At 41.8% G+C, this 19,184-nt stretch overlaps 1 protein-coding gene across 2 annotated transcripts; it reads left to right on the forward strand.

Annotated features, from left to right (window-relative positions):
- The first annotated feature begins 6,747 nt into the window (after window positions 1–6,747).
- On the forward strand, window positions 6,748–17,911 carry LOC140377943 (E3 ubiquitin-protein ligase pellino homolog 1-like). 2 transcript variants are annotated; one of them, XM_072463563.1, is made up of 7 exons: window positions 6,748–6,789; window positions 14,081–14,188; window positions 14,345–14,474; window positions 14,664–14,765; window positions 15,595–15,756; window positions 16,384–16,596; window positions 17,280–17,911. In XM_072463563.1, the coding sequence occupies exons 2-7, from the start codon at window positions 14,100–14,102 to the stop codon at window positions 17,853–17,855; spliced, it is 1,272 nt and encodes a 423-aa protein (XP_072319664.1). In that variant the 5' UTR covers window positions 6,748–6,789; window positions 14,081–14,099; the 3' UTR covers window positions 17,856–17,911. The 2 variants fall into 2 exon arrangements, with proteins under 2 accessions (XP_072319664.1, XP_072319666.1); XM_072463565.1 differs by having other exon boundaries at window positions 6,758–6,789; window positions 14,094–14,188.
- The last annotated feature ends 1,273 nt before the right edge of the window (window positions 17,912–19,184 follow it).

A 19,184-nucleotide genomic window follows, 5' to 3' on the forward strand; every position in this document is an offset into this window, starting at 1 on the left:
TTAAACACCATCGACCGATTAATCGCATACAAAACTAAAGGATTATGTATAAAATGACAATAGCGAGTGCATCGTCTGTAATTAAAACGGTAAATGACCTGAAAAAGAGACGGAAAGAAATGCCCAGTGTAATCTCCCAAATTAAAGAGATTTTTGTCATTTTTTGTGGTTCATTTTATGATCCGTTCGCATGTTTTGGCACATTCCTGATGCTTTGGTAAATTGTCTGAATATTGTTTCCGATATTCATTTTTGCCAGTCCCATCCCTAATTCTCCGTGTGAGTGGACTCGCCTCGCCACAGATCTGACCTGTAACTTGCCTGTCTGTCTCCGTGGAGATATATGTGTTTATAGAAGATTTATAACAATGTTTCATATTCAAAACAAGATTAATAGAAAGAATAAACACACAAAAGGAATATAAAAATAAACTTACAAACTAAAGTGACCATAAAAGTATTTTTCAAAAACTCTTGGGCCTCTAAATGTCCTCAGCTTTCCCTCTTGAAACGAGTTTAATGCCATATTTGCCAACATTCTAGGCAACGCATAGTAAAAATCGCATTTCTATTCTCTGTTTCATCTTTAAGGAGGAGTCCTGGCACATTATACTTACTAAACACTTTTTAATGATACAAGGGGTGTCAAAGTATGCATAGTCCAGGTTGTTTTTAGACTATGGGGGGCAACACAGTCTCCTGCAATATAAAGTTCTGTTACAGCTACAAAACAAGCAAAAAGAACTGGAGCTTTTAAAGTGAGATTTCACACTTTCTTCTCGGTCTGGGTTCAGTTCTGCAGAAACAAACCAAGACTGTGCCATGTCTGTTCCACGTAAATCATTTACAGTCTTTTCAAACGAGTTAACACGGATCAGACCTGTCGGCGAGGCCAATGAGCTGAATAAAAGCTCTTTCAAACAAAGCCGCCACGTGAAGCCGTTTCTAAGGACCAAAGTGCAGCTCCTTCACGACCTGCAATCTTGTTTTAAGCTACGAGTTTAATCACAACCCAGTCAAAGTTTAAACCTCTACAAACGTGTGTTTCTTGGATTCGTTCAGCCGTATGCGTTTGGGTTTTCTCTCAAATGATTCGTCTCCTGGACGTGTTTAAAACTCGAGATCCAGGCCAATATTTCTGGATGATATTTGCACTTTTTGGCGTATCAGCTTTTGGCCATTAAGCTCACACTATGACTAAAGAAAGCACTGCTCAAACTGTAATCACACGGCACTTTTATGGGTTTGTAGTGAAACAGGGCTGTGGATATATACAAAATCATTGCTATATAGATCTTATTATACTTTTCTTATGTTAAGAAATAGCTTGTATAGACAATAATTGAGTTTAGAGTTATTTAAGCACATTTCATTTTGGGAAAAGCATCTAAATCAGCTTGATTTATCGGCAGAATTTATTGGCCATTGTTTGTTCTGAAGTCTGGAACATTGGGGGGGAAACATATTGGTCGAGCTTGACTTAAAACTATTAAGACACATTTCTTATTACAAGGTTTGTCCGTAAAAAAAGCAAAAACACGTATCATTCAGCCCAGCTCATTAACCAACACGTGATGATTTTGCTCCTGTCTCTCCGAAAATTGGGAAAATGTGTCTGTCAAAGTCAATTTCTTGTCGTTACAAGTGAAACAAATAGTTTATAGTTTGTATATAACAGTGTATATAATAATTTGTAACCTCTTTGTTATCACAGTTTGAATAAAATAAATAATCATTTCATTTGATTTCGACTGTGTGAATACTTTAACCTTGGAGCTAAAGAACATGAGTCGTTTCGTCAATGAATCGACTGATGCTGTCATTTTTTATTAGTCGCCAACTGAATTTATTTGTATTTGTACGGAGTTTTGGACAGTTTAATCGGCCTTTTCGCTGATGAAGACACTGTTTTTCTTTCCTAATACGTCTGTTTTTTGAGGCTTTTGTGTGAGATCCTAATCATGCCGAGAGATTTTAGTAGATTAATCGGTACAGGGCGTGAATTTAGTGGACTGCAGCTCTGCCAAAGCACATTAAAGGTGCTCTGTGTCTCCTGGCTGCTGAGTTTGAAGGGTTTCCTCAAAGCACGTCTCCACAAACCAGTCCAAAATATTGTGTTCAAGTTTCTTTATTGGCCCGTACTGCCATTAACCTTCGTAAATCATGAACGCAAATCCACAATTCAAACGGTGTAGGCCACGTCTCGACCTAGCACCGCCTGTGCAACCCTTTCCTGTGCCTTTCATACGGAAAACGGTCACCAGGACATAAGGCCCACTGCGCTCAAGAGAGGAGGGACATTTTGGCTCCTACAATGGCATTAAACATTGTATATTTTCACGGAGACAAGCACATGATGGAGCCAGGCTAAGTCACAGGTCACAGTGGTCTCATTTACAAAGCATGTGTACGTACAAAAATGCATACATAAATTATGTTTGTGATCTATAAAGAGAAAGCTTGACATAGAAATGAGCCATAAATTTTCCCAAAACTGTGATTTGTACTTTTTCAGAATTGAGGCAGAAGTTGATCTGAGCTAAAGGAAATGAGAAGTTAGCAAGTTTGAAGAAGTTTGTGTTTCATCTGTACGTACATTTTTAGTTTTTATAGTTTTATAAATGAGACCCCAGATCTGTGGAAAAGTGACAGTAAGTATGCTTGTTTTTAAGTGTTTTTTGACGAATAGAACCTTTAACTGTAGTAATTGTGAGTAATTGTGACTAGTCAACTACTGAACAAATCTTATTTTGATCAATTGTTCTCTGGACTGTACAGACTCTAAAACACACACAAAAATACCTTTTTATGATAAAGACATGCAGCATTATTAATATATTAATATATTTACACCTATCAGCAATAGAAATAATTAGTCAACTAGTTGACAACTAAAAGAATCCTGAGTTACTGCTCTGCTATACGCTGCTGTACTGTGGGTCATTCCAGGCAAAGCAATAAAATTCGCTGGAGAGAAGCAATTAGCACAGTCACCAGAAATGTTACATGGCCCGAGTTACGCTGAGCTCGTCAGATCACGTCACGTCTCTCTCACCACTCTCACAGTTCAGGAACAGGATGTAGGCAGACTATTTCGGAAATCCAACCTGTCTGGCCCAGCAGCTTGGGGGCCAGACATTAAGACACTGCGCAGGCGAGCTGGCCCCTGTCTTCACTGGCATTTTTAACTCCTCCCTGGAGTCATGCCATGTCCCAGCCTGCTTCAAGTTGTCCATCATTGTCCCTGTCCCCAAGAAGCCCCGGATCACTGGACTTAATGAAGTCACTTGAATGCCTGGTCCTCCCCCACCTCAAGTCCTTCACTTCCGCCCTGCTGGACCCCCTGCTGGACCCCCTGCTGGACCCCTCCTGGACCCCCTGCTGGACCCCCTGCTGGACCCCCTGCTGGACCCCCATGCTGGACCCCCTGCTGGACCCCCTGCTGGACCCCCCTGCTGGACCCCCTGCTGGACCCCCTGCTGGACCCCCATGCTGGACCCCCTGCTGGACCCCCTGCTGGACCCCCTGCTGGACCCCCATGCTGGACCCCCTGCTGGACCCCCTGCTGGACCCCCTGCTGGACCCCCTGTAGTTCACTTACAAAGCCAACAGGTCTGTGGACAACGCCATCAACCTGGCACCTGCTGAGAAGGTGATCACCTTCTCAGCAGGCTGCAGACTTACATCTCTGCAGGACCTGTACGTCTCTAGGACTCTGGGACGAACAGGTCAGACCACACCCTTCTCACCCTGGACACGGACTATTTGAGCAACTCCCCTCAGGCAGGAGGCAACGGTCCATCCAGATCAGATCCTCGCGCCATAAGAACAGTTTTTTTCCCTCTGCCGTTGGACTCATGAACACTTCTAAACACAGTCACTTTAACCATAATTTAATCCATCACTGCACTGTTCACTTTCTGCACTACATCTGTAAATTCACCTGTAAATGTTGTGTATGTTGTGTATAGAGAAAGCCTATTTTTATTTTATTTTTTATCCTATAGCAGATTTAAATTGTTTCTCTTTTTGACTTTATATAGGTTGTTTTATCATTGTTCATTGTTTTATGTTGCACAAAATCACCAAAGCAAGTTTCTATGCTTGTGAATTCTGTTCATTGGCAATGGCAATAAACCTTTTCTGATTCTGACTCTGACATAGTGCAGCTTTAACTATTACATTACGTAAATATAAACCGAAAGTGAACAGCTATAATTTTGATGATTAATATCTTTTCTTATAATCTTTTGTCATAGTATATGAAATGAAACAAATGACCAAAACTGTGACTAATGTACAAGTATTTACAGCAACTAAAATGAAACAGAAAGGAAGGCGAGTGGGGGCAAGTCCAAAGATACAGTTGTAATGTCTTGATTTTCAGTCTAAGAGCCACAAACAAGAGCAAGAACAAACCCAAGAACCCAGGATACAAGTCAAGGGTGAAATTGGCCCTGATCTGGTCCTGGTCCTGGTCCTGGTCCTGGTCCTGGTCCTGGTCCTGGTCCTGGTCGGACCATGGTCCTGGTCCTGGTCCTGGTCCTGGTCCTGGTCCTGGTCTGGTCCTGGTCCTGGTCTGGCCCTGGTCTGGACCTGATCTGCTCCTGGACTGACTCTCGTCTGGCCCTGGTCCCGCCCTGGTCTGGCCTTGGTCTGGCCCTGGTCTGGCCTTGGTCTGGCCCTGGCCCTGGTCTGGTTCTGGACTGGCCCTGGTTTGGTCCTGATCTGGTCCTGGTCTGGTCCTGGTCTTGCCCTGGACTGGCACTGGTCCTGGTCCTGGTCCTGGTCCTGGTCCTGGTCCTGGTCCTGGTCCTGGTCCTGGTCTGGCCCTGGTCTGGTCCTGGTCCTGGTCTGGTCCTGGTCTGGTCCTGGTCTGGTCCTGGTCTGGTCCTGGTCTGGTCCTAGTCTAGCCCTGGTCTGGCCCTGATTTTGGTCTGGTCCTGGTCTGGTCCTGATCTGGTCCTGATCTGGCCCCGGTCTGGTCCTGGTCTAGTCCTGGTCTTGCCCTGGTCTGGCCCTGGTCTGGCCCTGGTCTAGTCCTGGTCCTGGTCCTGGTCCTGGTCTGGCCCTGGTCCTGGTCTGGTCCTGATCTGGTCCTGGTCTGGTCCTGGTCTGGTCCTGGTCTTGCACTGGTCTGGTCCTGGTCTGGTCCTGGTCTGGTCCTGGTCTTGCCCTGGTCTGGTCCTGGTCTTGCCCTGGTCTGGTCCTGGTCCTGGTCTGGCCCTGGTCTGGTCCTGGCCCTGGTCTGGTCTTGGTCTGGTCCTGGTCTTGCACTGGTCTGGTCCTGGTCTTGCACTGGTCTGGTCCTGGTCTGGTCCTGGTCTTGCACTGGTCTGGTCCTGGTCTGGTCCTGGTCTGGTCCTGGTCTTGCCCTGGTCTGGTCCTGGTCTTGCCCTGGTCTGGTCCTGGTCTGGCCCTGGTCTGGTCCTGGCCCTGGTCTGGTCCTGGTCTGGTCCTGGTCTTGCACTGGTCTGGTCCTGGTCTGGTCCTGGTCTGGTCCTAGTCTGGTCCTGGTCTGGTCCTGGTCTTGTCCTGGACTAGCCCTGGTCTGGTCCTGGTCTGGTCCTGGTCTGGTCCTGGTCTGGTCCTGGTCTGGTCCTGGTCTGGTCCTGGCCCTGGTCTGGTCCTGGTCTGGTCCTGGTCTTGCACTGGTCTGGTCCTGGTCTTGCACTGGTCTGGTCCTGGTCTGGTCCTGGCCCTGGTCTGGTCCTGGTCTGGTCCTGGTCTTGCACTGGTCTGGTCCTGGTCTGGTCCTGGTCTTGCACTGGTCTGGTCCTGGTCTGGTCCTGGTCTGGTCCTGGTCTTGCCCTGGTCTGGTCCTGGTCTTGCCCTGGTCTGGTCCTGGTCTGGCCCTGGTCTGGTCCTGGCCCTGGTCTGGTCCTGGTCTGGTCCTGGTCTTGCACTGGTCTGGTCCTGGTCTTGCACTGGTCTGGTCCTAGTCTGGTCCTGGTCTGGTCCTGGTCTTGTCCTGGACTAGCCCTGGTCTGGTCCTGGTCTGGTCCTGGTCTGGTCCTGGTCTGGTCCTGGTCTGGTCCTGGCCCTGGTCTGGTCCTGGTCTGGTCCTGGTCTTGCACTGGTCTGGTCCTGGTCTTGCACTGGTCTGGTCCTGGTCTGGTCCTGGTCTGGTCCTGGCCCTGGTCTGGTCCTGGTCTGGTCCTGGTCTTGCACTGGTCTGGTCCTGGTCTTGCACTGGTCTGGTCCTGGTCTGGTCCTGGTCTTGCACTGGTCTGGTCCTGGTCTGGTCCTGGCCCTGGTCTGGTCCTGGTCTGGTCCTGGTCTTGCACTGGTCTGGTCCTGGTCTGGTCCTGGCCCTGGTCTGGTCCTGGTCTGGTCCTGGTCTTGCACTGGTCTGGTCCTGGTCTTGCACTGGTCTGGTCCTGGTCTTGCACTGGTCTGGTCCTGGTCTGGTCCTGGTCTTGCACTGGTCTGGTCCTGGTCTGGTCCTGGCCCTGGTCTGGTCCTGGTCTGGTCCTGGTCTTGCACTGGTCTGGTCCTGGTCTGGTCCTGGCCCTGGTCTGGTCCTGGTCTGGTCCTGGTCTTGCACTGGTCTGGTCCTGGTCTTGCACTGGTCTGGTCCTGGTCTTGCACTGGTCTGGTCCTGGTCTGGTCCTGGTCTTGCACTGGTCTGGTCCTGGTCTGGTCCTGGCCCTGGTCTGGTCCTGGTTTTCTTGACTGGAGTTTTCTTTTGAAAGTCCAGAGCTTCAGAAAACAGGAAGAGCTTGTTGTTTTGTTGGACCGGTTTGACACTGACACTCTTTGTCTCTGCAGCGTTTCACCAGGAGCTTTGTGAGTCACTTCTCCTTTATTTCATTATTTACTTCAGATTAGGATGTTTGGATTTCATGTTTGACCGTAATTTACTCAAAATACTGAAGTAATTATACTGCTACTTACCGGTACTTCAAAATGCTGATATACTACTAGAACAAACTTTGTGCTCATCACATTTGCTCTTGAGATTCTTTCCTATTTGCTTCATGGGCACTTCACTATTTTGCTAAATGTACTTATAACAAGTCAGAAATGTTTTGCAACTAGTGAATTGTTCTACCTCACAGTGGAACTTTCCTTGTTAAATAAGGGTCAACAAAATAAAACAAAAACCCTACTCAAATTAAGATTAATATTCTGAATTCAGGAAGATAGTTATTCAGCTTATGCATTGTATTTACTTTAGTTATTGACATAACCAGGATAAAACCAGGACTTTACTGTGATTGCTCTCATTTTTATTTGGTCATTTATATAATATAATCACATAAATCAAAACCAGGACCAAACAAAGACCAAACCAGGACCAAACCGGGACCAAACAAAGTCCAAACTAGGACCAAACCAAAACTCAATCAGGACCAGACCAGAACTAAATCGGGTCTAAATTGATACCAGCTTGTCGAGGGATCTCCACAGTAATGCTGTTTGTGTGTCTTTGGGCAAAACACTTTTCATATAAAAGTGTGTGTAGTGTGATTTTTTGTCTCAGAATCACAGTCAATCTAATTCTAAAAGTCTTACATTCAAGCTTTAAATACTGTTGAACTTCTGTTTCAGTGTATTCAAGTGTATGGATGGAAAACACATTATTTATATGAAGCTTTGTGTGTTGTGGACTTTAAACTTACACACTTGCTGAGAAACATTGTGTATAAATCTGTGCATTTATATTATATTTATTATTATATGCATTATTCTATTCATTTCAATAAGACCGAGACCATAAAAGGGCCTGTACCTGACGACTATTTCTTCCAGTTCAGGGAGAAACACCAGCCTTTGCACTGCAGTATTGTTAAAGATATGTATTATGCATAACATTTTATTCAACAAACAAATAAAAAAACAAACAAACAAGTGTGACACCCTTTTAGCTGGATTTGGCTCGTTATTGGAAGAGAACATGAGGAAACAGCTGCTAGTGTGACTATTCCAGTTCTGCCAGTTGCCAGATTTTCAGTGAGCAACAACCAAGCCTTTGAGCAGTAAAAAGCCCCCAAAAAGCCACGCCAGCCCTACAAAAATAAGTTAAACATAAGATTTAAACATTGTGTGTCTAAAAAGTGCTAATGAGATGTACATATTTTTAAAGCATATTTAATGGAAATAAAACACGAAAGAACTGTGTCTGCATCTAATCATAGAGCATTTTATTCTTTGGAAAACCAGAAAGGCACCCCTGTTCCTTTAGTTGTGCGTTTTGTTTTTTTTATTAACAGAAATACATTTAGAATACATAGGTATTTACAAAAAAAACATTTATTCTCCACAGTTAAGTATTATTAATAAATAATATAGACAAGAATCAAGTATCAGAAAAAAACTGAAAATAAAATAAAAAGGAGGCCAAGACATATACACAGACAATTAACACAATGAATGACATCAAATATATATTAGTGATACATTTGAGAGAGAGGAAAGGCGGGTACATTATATGTGATGTATTATTGGTTAGTTTGCAATGGCCAAAAACAAAAGTCACCACTTTAACTTAAAGTCACCAGGATTTAACTGAGCAAATAGGCACAAGCCTTCTATTGGATAATTACTGCATGGGTGATTATCTTTCAGCTGCAAACAAGTTATTTAACCGCAGCTGAAGTCATGAGTAAGTTCTCACTTCTTAAACCACCACATCCTGAGGTCATGGAAAATATGTCAGTGTGTTTGAAAAGGGTCAAATCATTGGCATGCATCAAGCAGAAGCAGAAAACATCTAAAGAGATGCAGAAACTACTAAAATTGGGTTAAGAACTGTCCAAACGCATTATTAAAAACTGGATGGAGGAACCGTCGTCTTCCATGAACAAATGTGGTCAGAAAACAATCCTAAATGATTGTGATCACTTAAACATTTGGTTCAAACCAAATTGAAGGAAAACAACAGCAGAACTCAGGGGTTTGTTTAATCGTGAAAGTATGAGCATTTCCACATTCACAATGTGAAGCTTAAGGGATTGGGACTGAACAGCTGTGGAGCTGTAAGAAAGCCACTAATCAGTAAAGCTAACCGGAAAAAGGCCTCATTTTGCTATAGAGCATAAAGACTGGACTCAAGGTCATGTGATCTGATGAGTCCAGATTGACCCTGTTACAGAGTGACAGGCGCATCAGGGTAAGAAGAGGCAGGTGAAGTGAAGTGCCATCATGCCCCCTGTACACGCCCATGGGGCAGTGCTATGATCTGTACCCATCATGCCGAGGGCCTCCTGTACACGCCCATGGGGCAGTGCTATGATCTGTACCCATCATGCCGAGGGCCTCCTGTACACGCCCATGGGGCAGTGCTATGATCTGTACCCATCATGCCGAGGGCCTCCTGTACACGCCCATGGGGCAGTGCTATGATCTGTACCCATCATGCCGAGGGCCTCCTGTACACGCCCATGGGGCAGTGCTATGATCTGTACCCATCATGCCGAGGGCCTCCTGTACACGCCCATGGGGCAGTGCTATGATCTGTACCCATCATGCCGAGGGCCTCCTGTACACGCCCATGGGGCAGTGCTATGATCTGTACCCATCATGCCGAGGGCCTCCTGTACACGCCCATGGGGCAGTGCTATGATCTGTACCCATCATGCCGAGGGCCTCCTGTACACGCCCATGGGGCAGTGCTATGATCTGTACCCATCATGCCGAGGGCCTCCTGTACACGCCCATGGGGCAGTGCTATGATCTGTACCCATCATGCCGAGGGCCTCCTGTACACGCCCATGGGGCAGTGCTATGATCTGGGGTCGCTGCAGTTGGTCAGGTCTAGGTTCAGCGATCGTGTGCCTGTAGAATTAGGTCAGCTGAAGTCCTGAATAAACTGAATGAGGTCATTCCAGCAGTGTATTTACTCTCCCCTAATGGCACGGGCATATTCCAAGATGACAATGCCAGGCCTCGGGCTCGGGTTGTGGAAGAGGTTCAGGCAAGCCCCTGGAAGCCAAGATGGCCGCCATTGAAACCTATGGAGTTGCTCATTGGCGCATGGTTCCAAAAAAGTTTTTTAGTTCCGCATTACTTCCTGAACACTGGTATATCTCCTCCCACGTTTTGTGACGTCATCGCCGTGAGGCTTTGGCGTCGGGAGCGAGCACGTCACAGCAGCGTGAAAGACTGAGAAGAGTCAACACGGACTTTTGGAATAATTCGGCTTGAAATATTCTGTTTACGTAACGTATAATGATGAATTGTTATATCCATCTATAAATATACATGTATCATGTTGTAAAGCTCTGATATTTAAGAGAATTATAAAGAAGTGTTAAGATAAAAAGTCTGGTTTAATGACAATGAATTACATTTAGCGGTCGAATAACGTCCTCATCATTTTCTGTAGTTTTTGGTTTGGGTATTTATTTTGTTATTAACTTTTCAGTTATTTATTTACATAATATAATTTGGCCAATATGCATTTTTTTTAATCAGATGAGAAGAAATATAATCATCGATTCTGTTACATAATTGAGTTAAGAAGTATTTAATTATATTCAGTTTCCTTTTGTGTAGTTTTTTTTATCATGTCTATCTTTAATAAATACAAAACACATTTGTTTATTAATGTATTTAATAAGAATAATGAACATGAATGAACTTGTTCAATAAATGCAAATCTGATCATAACTACAAATGATAAATTGATTTTAGCCAGTTTTAGTTGAGTTTTAAAGCTACAATGAGTTTTAAAGCTACAATGTGGGAGTCCCTTATTAAGGAGTTTGAGTCTGTGTACTGTTCATTATTATTATCATCATTAATAGAATCAGAAAATGTATTGCCATTGTCAAAGAACAGAATCCACAAACAGTGGAACTTGCTTTGGTGATTCAGTGCAACATAAAAATATTAACAATGATAAAACAACCTGTATAAGTCAAATAGAACAAACTGAATAAGATAAGATATTCCTTTATTGTCCACACATGGGGAAATTTTGTTGTTGCAACACAGTAGATACAGAGGAAAAGGACAGATAACTTATAGAAATTTAAAAAAACACTCTTAATAGATCGATCTTAATAGAAGAACTCTTATAAACAAAAACTCCTATAGACAGAACCTCTCATACCTTAATAAGGAATGGAGGGGGAAAATAAAGATAAAATAAAAACAGCGTAAGACAAAATAATACTAATAATAATGGTAAAATAAACACTCTTTTTACATCAGTTATATGCACATGAATATCTCAGTATTTAACAAGACTTTGTTTCCATGGCTACGCAGTCTTCTGTACTTCAGTAACTCCTCCGTTCAGCTCCATCGTTTGACTGAGAGACAAACAGAACATGTCACAGCTTTAGATTATACAAGTCATATAACATACACTTCATATGTTTAGATTATACAAGTCACATAACATACACTTCATATGTATTAGATTATACAAGTCACATAACATACACTTCATATGTATTAGATTATACAAGTCATATAACATACACTTCATATGTTTAGATTATACAAGTCACATAACATACACTTCATATGTTTAGATTATACAAGTCACATAACATACACTTCATATGTATTAGATTATACAAGTCATATAACATACACTTCATATGTATTAGATTATACAAGTCACATAACATACACTTCATATGTATTAGATTATACAAGTCATATAACATACACTTCACATGTTTGTCCTGAAGCTGTTTTACAGACACATGTGACACAGCAGTGGCTCTTTTGAAGAACAATTATCATTTAGTTTTTTGGTCATAACAAAACAGACATTTTATAAATTCAAAATACTGATTCTACACTGTTTACTTTTAGTCGAGGCAGAAGTTATTATTAAAATACCTTTTGCTTTGGAGTCGTCAGGAGTTTACTTGAGATGACTCTGTGTCTGCAGTGATTAGGTCTGCAGTGACCTGTAGTGACCTGCAGTGACCTGTAGAGCTCTGGTCAGCACAGACAGACTAAACTCACTGGTCAGCACTCTGAAGATGAGAAAGATACTCATTAGAACATTGATATATTATGCACATTTAACAGAGAAAAGCTGGAATATGTTATTGACAGATTTACAATTCGCTCTGTAACACAAAAGTTCCTCTTTTCACATTAATTTTTAAAGCTAGAACCAAAAGTCATTTATTTATGCATAAGTTTAAACCTTAGAAGTTAGAACATAACTGACATGTTTGCTAAATCTCTACATATTCCATGGAAGTAAATCCATGACATTCCTATAGAAAACAAGCATGTGCTTTGTTTAAACACAGCACACGTCATTATGAAATATGTAATAAAACCTCAAATGTGGTCTCAGCCCCTGTAAGTACAGCACTGTCACTTTTAAACACCTTTACATTTATATATGTAAGATATGACCCATTATAGCAGGTTATATTTGAATTATTGGTTGTTTTTTATAGCACATAATACAAACATCACTTTATTTCCCTTCTTTCTCTAGTTTTCCTTGATCTGTGCTTAACCTCTTGTCTCTTAGAACATTTAGTAAGATAAATAATTTGTTATTTATTTGCAGAAGCACGAGCCATCGTGACGTGTTGCTGCATCTTTGTGTAGCTAAACTTTAGCTTACGTTAGCTCGTGTTAACTGTGTAATCGTTGATTTACACTTCATATGGAACGATGTGTGAAACGTGAGGAATGACATACAAACACAACTTACGTGTATCGTGGTCTCGTCTCGTCTCTTTCTTCTGCTTGTGTTTAGTTTCCGTCACATGTTCTTCTGAGGCTCGTTCATGAGGGTCACGTGCGCGCTCGGTGCGCGTACACCATTCACCGGAAGATTAAAAATGTATTTTTTAAGTATTTTAGAAACAGTTGAAGAGTGAAATTCCTTCTATTTTATTTTTAGACTAAAAACAATTTAGCATGTTTGGTAATTTTAGAGGCCGAACTCCTGAAATGGTCCGACCAAAAGGCTGCATTCTGCGAAGTGGCCACTACTCAATTTGGAGCCAGAGGCAGAGGGGGCGTACCCTATCCAGATAATATAATACATCCATGGGTTCAGGAAGCATGAGAGATCACTTCCACATGATGGATTGGCCACCACAGAGTCCAGATCTGAACCCCAGTAAGAATCTTAGGGATGAGCGGGAGAAGGCTTTGATATCGTTTTTATGTGGAATTTGACCAGCTGAATCTATGTATTTTTAGCAGGTACAGTGCCTTTAATGTGCGACAGACCTGAAAAAATGCCAAAATTTCCAAGCAACTTTCCACAAAATAAAGCCCAAACGTCCCTAAACCTAGGCAGATCTGAATGAGAGAAGGGAGTATAAAGAGGTGAGGCTAAACTATGTTCCTCACTCATGGTTCAGAATCGTGTCCTTCAGTGTCCACAACAATGTCCCTCTGTCCCTGTCACTCATCTGTGACTCACTGCAAATCTAACGTCACAGTCTAACATTTATTTACACGTTCAGGCGAGTACAAGGAACATTCTTTGCAGCTGCAGTAATCAACAGTTATTGACAAAGAAGTTCACATCAATGGTAGAATTAGCTTGTTTACCGTGAAAATGCAAAGGTTTTGATCTGGTTTATGATTCATATCTCTGTAATTACTGGGCCTATCCACATGAAACAAAACCAGCACTTAGTTGCAGCTTGACAGAGAAGATCAATTATTTTGTAGAAATGTGTATTTTTATCATTCTTTCAATTAATCAATTCAAGTTTCAACCACAAAATAAACTTTGAATATGAGTTTTTTGGTCTGATTTAACCTAGTTAAAGCAGAAGAGAATCCACTTGAAGACCTATTGGTGCATTATATTTATAGAAGAAAGAGTGTTTCAATCTAAAACACAAACATTTTTGTAAAACTGCTCTGTCTGAATCATAAAATGTCTTCTCTGAACATATAGCATTTTGGAATCTTTTTATTGCTGTATAGCCCTTTTAACAAATATTCAATTACTAAATGAGTTGATGATTACTTTTACAATCAATTAGATGCGATTAATCCATGAACTTTTATCCCCAGTATAAATAAGCAAAAGTACATTTATTTTTTCAGAATATCTCCAGAAAGTGGTGTCAGTTGAAAGGACTTTGAAAGGCTGAAATAATGACATTATCAGACTTTTTTGTAGCTGGTCTTCAAAGTCCCCGATGTCTTCCTCCGGTCCCAAATCCAGTCCTGGTCCTGATCCTGAACCAGACCCGGATCCTGTCGTGTACGGACAGCTCTTTGTACTCGGGTAAGTGAGCCTGAAATGTTCATATTTTAAAGGGACAGTCTATGAGGCAAAATATTGATTTCATTATGTAGTTTTTTTATTGCACTAAAGAAAGTTGGAAAACACGCATCCTGATTGTGGCACCGACATGTTTCATCAGTCTAAAACTTGATTCAGGTGTAATGGGTCGCTGCCAGGCGGAAACACGGAGCGGCTGAAGAGTCATTTCGTTCTGCGTCGAAGGAAAACGCCAAACGGAGTGAGAAAGAGCACCGTGCACCCCAACTACACGCCGCAGGCCGCAAAGGTACACGTGCTTTTAACTGGAGATGGTATGGATTTATTCAGCCAGCACCGATATCCGATATTTAAAGGAGCGACATCCTTCATCTTTTTTTCCTTTGTTAATAATATAAATGTGACTTGGTTGTGCAAATAGATGAAATATTTGATGTATTCAGTCAAGATGAATGTTCTTTTCATTTTGTTTGTGCAGGTTGTGAGCAGTCGTCTGCAGCACAGCATCTCCTTCAGAGTCAACCACAAACACACTGTGGTGGTGGAGTACGTCCCAGACAGCAGCACCGACATGTTCCAGGTCTGAAGTGTGCAAAACATTACTGTGTGTTTAATTCAGCCATGTATCTATATAGAACATAAAACTCCAACAATGGAAACGATAGATGGATACCTGTGGAATGTACTTTTGGCTGTAGCAGCAAGGACAAAACCAATTGTCAAGTACTGGACTGAACTGAATATTCGTCATTTTATTGATTAAAAAAGTACTTTTATAGTCAATTTGAAAATGAACCAGACATTGGGACAAATGGAATAAATAGGTTTTACTGTTTTTCTAATTATGACATAGTTTGGTGGGATAGCACCTGAGGTAAATATTTATCATAGATTTTAAGACATTTTGAAAAATAAAAATCCAGGAAGCTGTCCTAAAAAATAATCTCTCTGTGATGTCATCAATGTGCGACGTGCCATTGAAAACACAGAGACAATTAACTGACACTTTTCTAACAGTTTAAATGATCTTTCAACAAAAATAAAGGTGTTATATAGTATTATTGTATGTCAAATTGTAGCTGTTGTGTAATTTATATTGATTTCGGCTCTTGTTTAAAGTATGGTTGCTAGGTAACAGCTGTGGAATTACCTCTTCCTATGTCATATTTGTGCTCATGTTCAACCAGGAAGTACAATTATAAACTTTACAGGCAAAATGTTTAGTCAAATCTGAAATATAATTGTGTCCTGGATGTTTTAGTGAAAAGTGTAATCTAACCTGTCATACAGCTCCAGTAAAATGTCTACTCAAAAGTATTTGTATGACTTGACACAAATGACAAATGCAGGACAGTACAGGATTCCTCATAGGTGCTCACTCTAAGTCCTCTGTGTTCTTGCGTTTGCAGATCGGGCGCTCGACAGAGGATCCCATAGACTTTGTGGTGACTGGTTCGGACCCGGCTGCGGTCTCGAGGTTTTCCTGTCGTATCCTCTGCTCCAGAACGCCTCCGTACAGCGCCAGGATCTACGCCGCTGGGTTTGATGACTCCAACAACATCGTCCTCGGGGTGCGAAACGAGAAATACTGAAATGTCTGCATTTGGTCATGGCGACACTGTTACCAGGGACTTTATGGAGTCTAATTATCTGGACTCATTCATTGTTATCTAGGCCAGTGGTTCTCACATTACCACCTAATTTAACACCTATGATAATATTTGGGTTTTTGAGTATCACCAGATCTAAACCAGGACTTTATCATGTCTAAATGTGGTCTAAAATGGGACTGAACCAAGTATAAAATGACAAAAAACCATGAATAAAGCCGTTCTAAATATCCATTAACTCAAAAAATATGACCAGATTTGTCTCTAAAGAAAAACAAATACTCAAACTGCAGAAGCTGCAAGTGGTACACAAACAGTTTGCGAAACACCACTCATCTTTATATTAATCCAAAAACTGATATTCTTCTTTGCGTTGCTTTTGACCACTTTTAATAAGAGTAAAGAGAATCAGAGGCCAAAACAGGAGTCAGGACATTTGTTTATTCTCCAAAGGTTCAAAACAGCTTCAGTTTTATTAGTTTTGTCAAGTGATAAAGTGTTTTTACTGCTGCATTCTTTCAATGAGCGGAGTCGCCTCGCCACAGATCTGACTGCGCCTTTAATGATTTTGTTGGTATTTATTTCCAGGAGAAAGCAGCAAAATGGAGAACAGTAGACGGTCACATGGACGCTCTCACCACAAACGGGGTCTTGGTCATGAATCCTAGTCCGGGCTTTGGTCCAGAGTTTAAAACTGAATCATCAGAGTCGTTTAAAGCCGGGCTGTGGAAAGAAGTGTCGGTGTGCGGAGACATCTTCACCTTAAGAGAGACACGAGCAGCACAAAAGAGAGGAGCCAGGGTGAGAAATACACACTTTGAGTAATACGTCCTTCTTTATTCAAATAGGGCTGAATCATGACTAGTCCACTGCTTAAATAATCTTTATCATAATTTGATCATCATACTCATTTTCTGGACTTTACAGACACTAAAATACAAAAATGAAGTTTTGTCACAACACATTACTAAATAAAAAAGTAAGTTAATAAACCATTTGGAATTTGCATCTATAATTTGTAAATCCATCTAGAAGTTACCATAATTCAATACTTATGTGGTTGAATGAATAATGAAACAGGTAGAGCAATAACGGTAGAACTATGGGGACTGAAGGCTTCTAGATAGAGAATATTATAATTCATAATTAATATATTTTGTTATAGACTGATAGTTCGGTTTGCTAAAGTCGATATTTTGTTTTTGCCGACTTTCTACCTAAAAAAACACACATACAACTTTATTTTAACATTGTATTGCACTGCTCTTATGTGCAGTTTGTGCTTGAACAGCGCTGTGGGTGAGTTTGTAGTAAATGATCCAATCCAACAATTGCATCAGTCAAGAAAAGAGTTTGTAGTAAATGATCCAATCCAACAATTGCATCAGTCAAGAAAAAAAAAAACATTTTAGTAGTATTTTATTTTGTCTACGGCAGTGACCGTAGACACTGCTTTATTCTGGCCTGTGTGGCGCCCCCTGCAGGTGAAAGGCGAGTCTAACGTGCTGGTGGACGGCTCTATGGTGGACCTGTGCGGCGTGATGCTGCTGTGGCGCTCCACCGAGGGACTGTCCCGCTGCCCCACGGACGCGCTCCTCGAATCCCACCGACAAGAACTCAACTCGGACCGACCGCAGTGCCCCGTCGGCTACTTCACGCTCTCCTTCCCCTCCAGGCCGCCTCTACCGGACCCGAACCTGGACCCGAAGCAGCCCTGGGTGTACGTGCGCTGCGGCCACGTGCACGGGTACCTGGAGTGGGGGAACCAGTGCCCGATGTGCAGGACTAAGAGCGCCTACGTGCCGCTGTGGTTGGGCTCGGAGCGCGGGTTCTACGTGGATTCGGAAAAGCCCACGCACGCGCTGGTCCCCTGCGGTCACGTCTGCTCACGTCGCACGGCCGAGTACTGGAGGCACGTGCGCACGCCTCACGCGCACGCTCCCGCTCAGGCGCACGCTCCCGAAGACGCGCGCGGTTTGCAGAGCTCGTGCCCGTTCTGTTTGAAGCCGCTGGACGCTCGGACGCCAAATGTGCACCTCATCTTCCAGACGCCAGTTTAGTCACGACATTTAAGCACAATGTATTTCTACAGAAAATATAAAGAACTCATTTCTGCACCAATGTGATTGGATGAGGACACCACTAGGGCTGCAATGATTAATTAACTAATTTAAAGTATAATCGTTGTCATATTTTGATAATCGTTATCTGGACTAATCAGACTCTAAAATAGAAACAAAGAGACCTTTTAAAAACAAGATTTTTGGCATTATTAAATCAAAACGTTAAACAAGAAATCAATAATACACTTCATTTGTGAATATTTTCTATCTCAAACCCTATAGTCACCACATTCCAACCTTTACTGGGTTAAAAATGTATGTAAAGCCCCGGCACATAACTTTTTGCCCAAAATTTCCTAAAACAAAAGCATGTTTTTTTTTTATTTTTATCTTTTATTGCACAAAAAAACGAAGTGCTTACTGTGAACCGGCTTGCATCTCCACAAATCTGACTCGGCCTGGAGGAGTCTCCAATGTTGTTCCTTTGGCTAAAATATTCCACAGTATGGCATAAAACTCACTTCAGAGAATGTTCTGAAGTGTGGCGTCAACTTACTATGTTTTTTAAATCATGCAACATATTGTTGCTTTAATGTTTGTGAGAAAGCCTTGTACAGATACTTTATATATTTATATCAACTGAGCTTGACAGTTAAAATTATGCACTATGCAAACAGTAAAAACACATCAGATTAAACATTAGACTCTTACCTGACCCTGGTTGTTCCTCTAAAGAGAACAGATCATGTAGATTGTTCCTGAATCACTTTCTACCTTCTTATGTCCTCAAAATTGTCCTTGGAGAAGTTTGATAAATATATATATATATATTTTATATATATATTTGTATTAACTGATCTAGACAATTAAAATGATGCAATCCATAAAATAGTAACAAACATGTACCCTAATGTGACACTGTGGCCCAGAGGTCAGAGGGTAATTTAATTTAATGTCAAACAAAAGTCAAAAATGAAAAGTAAAAGCTTTAATTTAAAGCAGGATGATTTTTTTATTGTTCAGTGTTCAAAGGCATGACCAACAAATAAATAGCAGAATTATAATAATAATAATAATAACTTTTATTTATATAGCGCTTTTCAGTGACCCAAAGACGCTGAACATAATAAAAAAGGGGGGGGTATTTACCACAGAAGTTACTTATTCCAACTTCTACAGATCACATACAAAATAAATAGTACAAATCTACCCTCCATTGCAAGATAATGTACACATGACAAATAATGAGACCCAAAATGAATTGTTCCAGCAATAATTTATTATTTCATATTCAGTTTACTCCCAATTATTAAACTTGATGGAAAT

Source organism: Eucyclogobius newberryi, unplaced genomic scaffold (assembly GCF_026437365.1).
Source record: "Eucyclogobius newberryi isolate DKJ021-1_F unplaced genomic scaffold, fEucNew1.0.hap1 SCAF_4, whole genome shotgun sequence".
In the NCBI taxonomy this organism is placed as follows: Eukaryota; Metazoa; Chordata; class Actinopteri; order Gobiiformes; family Gobiidae; genus Eucyclogobius; species Eucyclogobius newberryi.

What these genes read in the sequence shown, in the direction of transcription:
- LOC140377943 (XM_072463563.1), top strand. Translation starts at nt 14,100, where the DNA reads ATGTCTTCCTCCGGTCCCAAATCCAGTCCTGGTCCTGATCCTGAACCA. An exon ending in ACACGCCGCAGGCCGCAAAG is followed by an intron (nt 14,475 to 14,663) that starts GTACACGTGCTT and finishes TTGTTTGTGCAG; the next exon opens with GTTGTGAGCAGTCGTCTGCA. An exon ending in CCAACAACATCGTCCTCGGG is followed by an intron (nt 15,757 to 16,383) that starts GTGCGAAACGAG and finishes ATTTATTTCCAG; the next exon opens with GAGAAAGCAGCAAAATGGAG.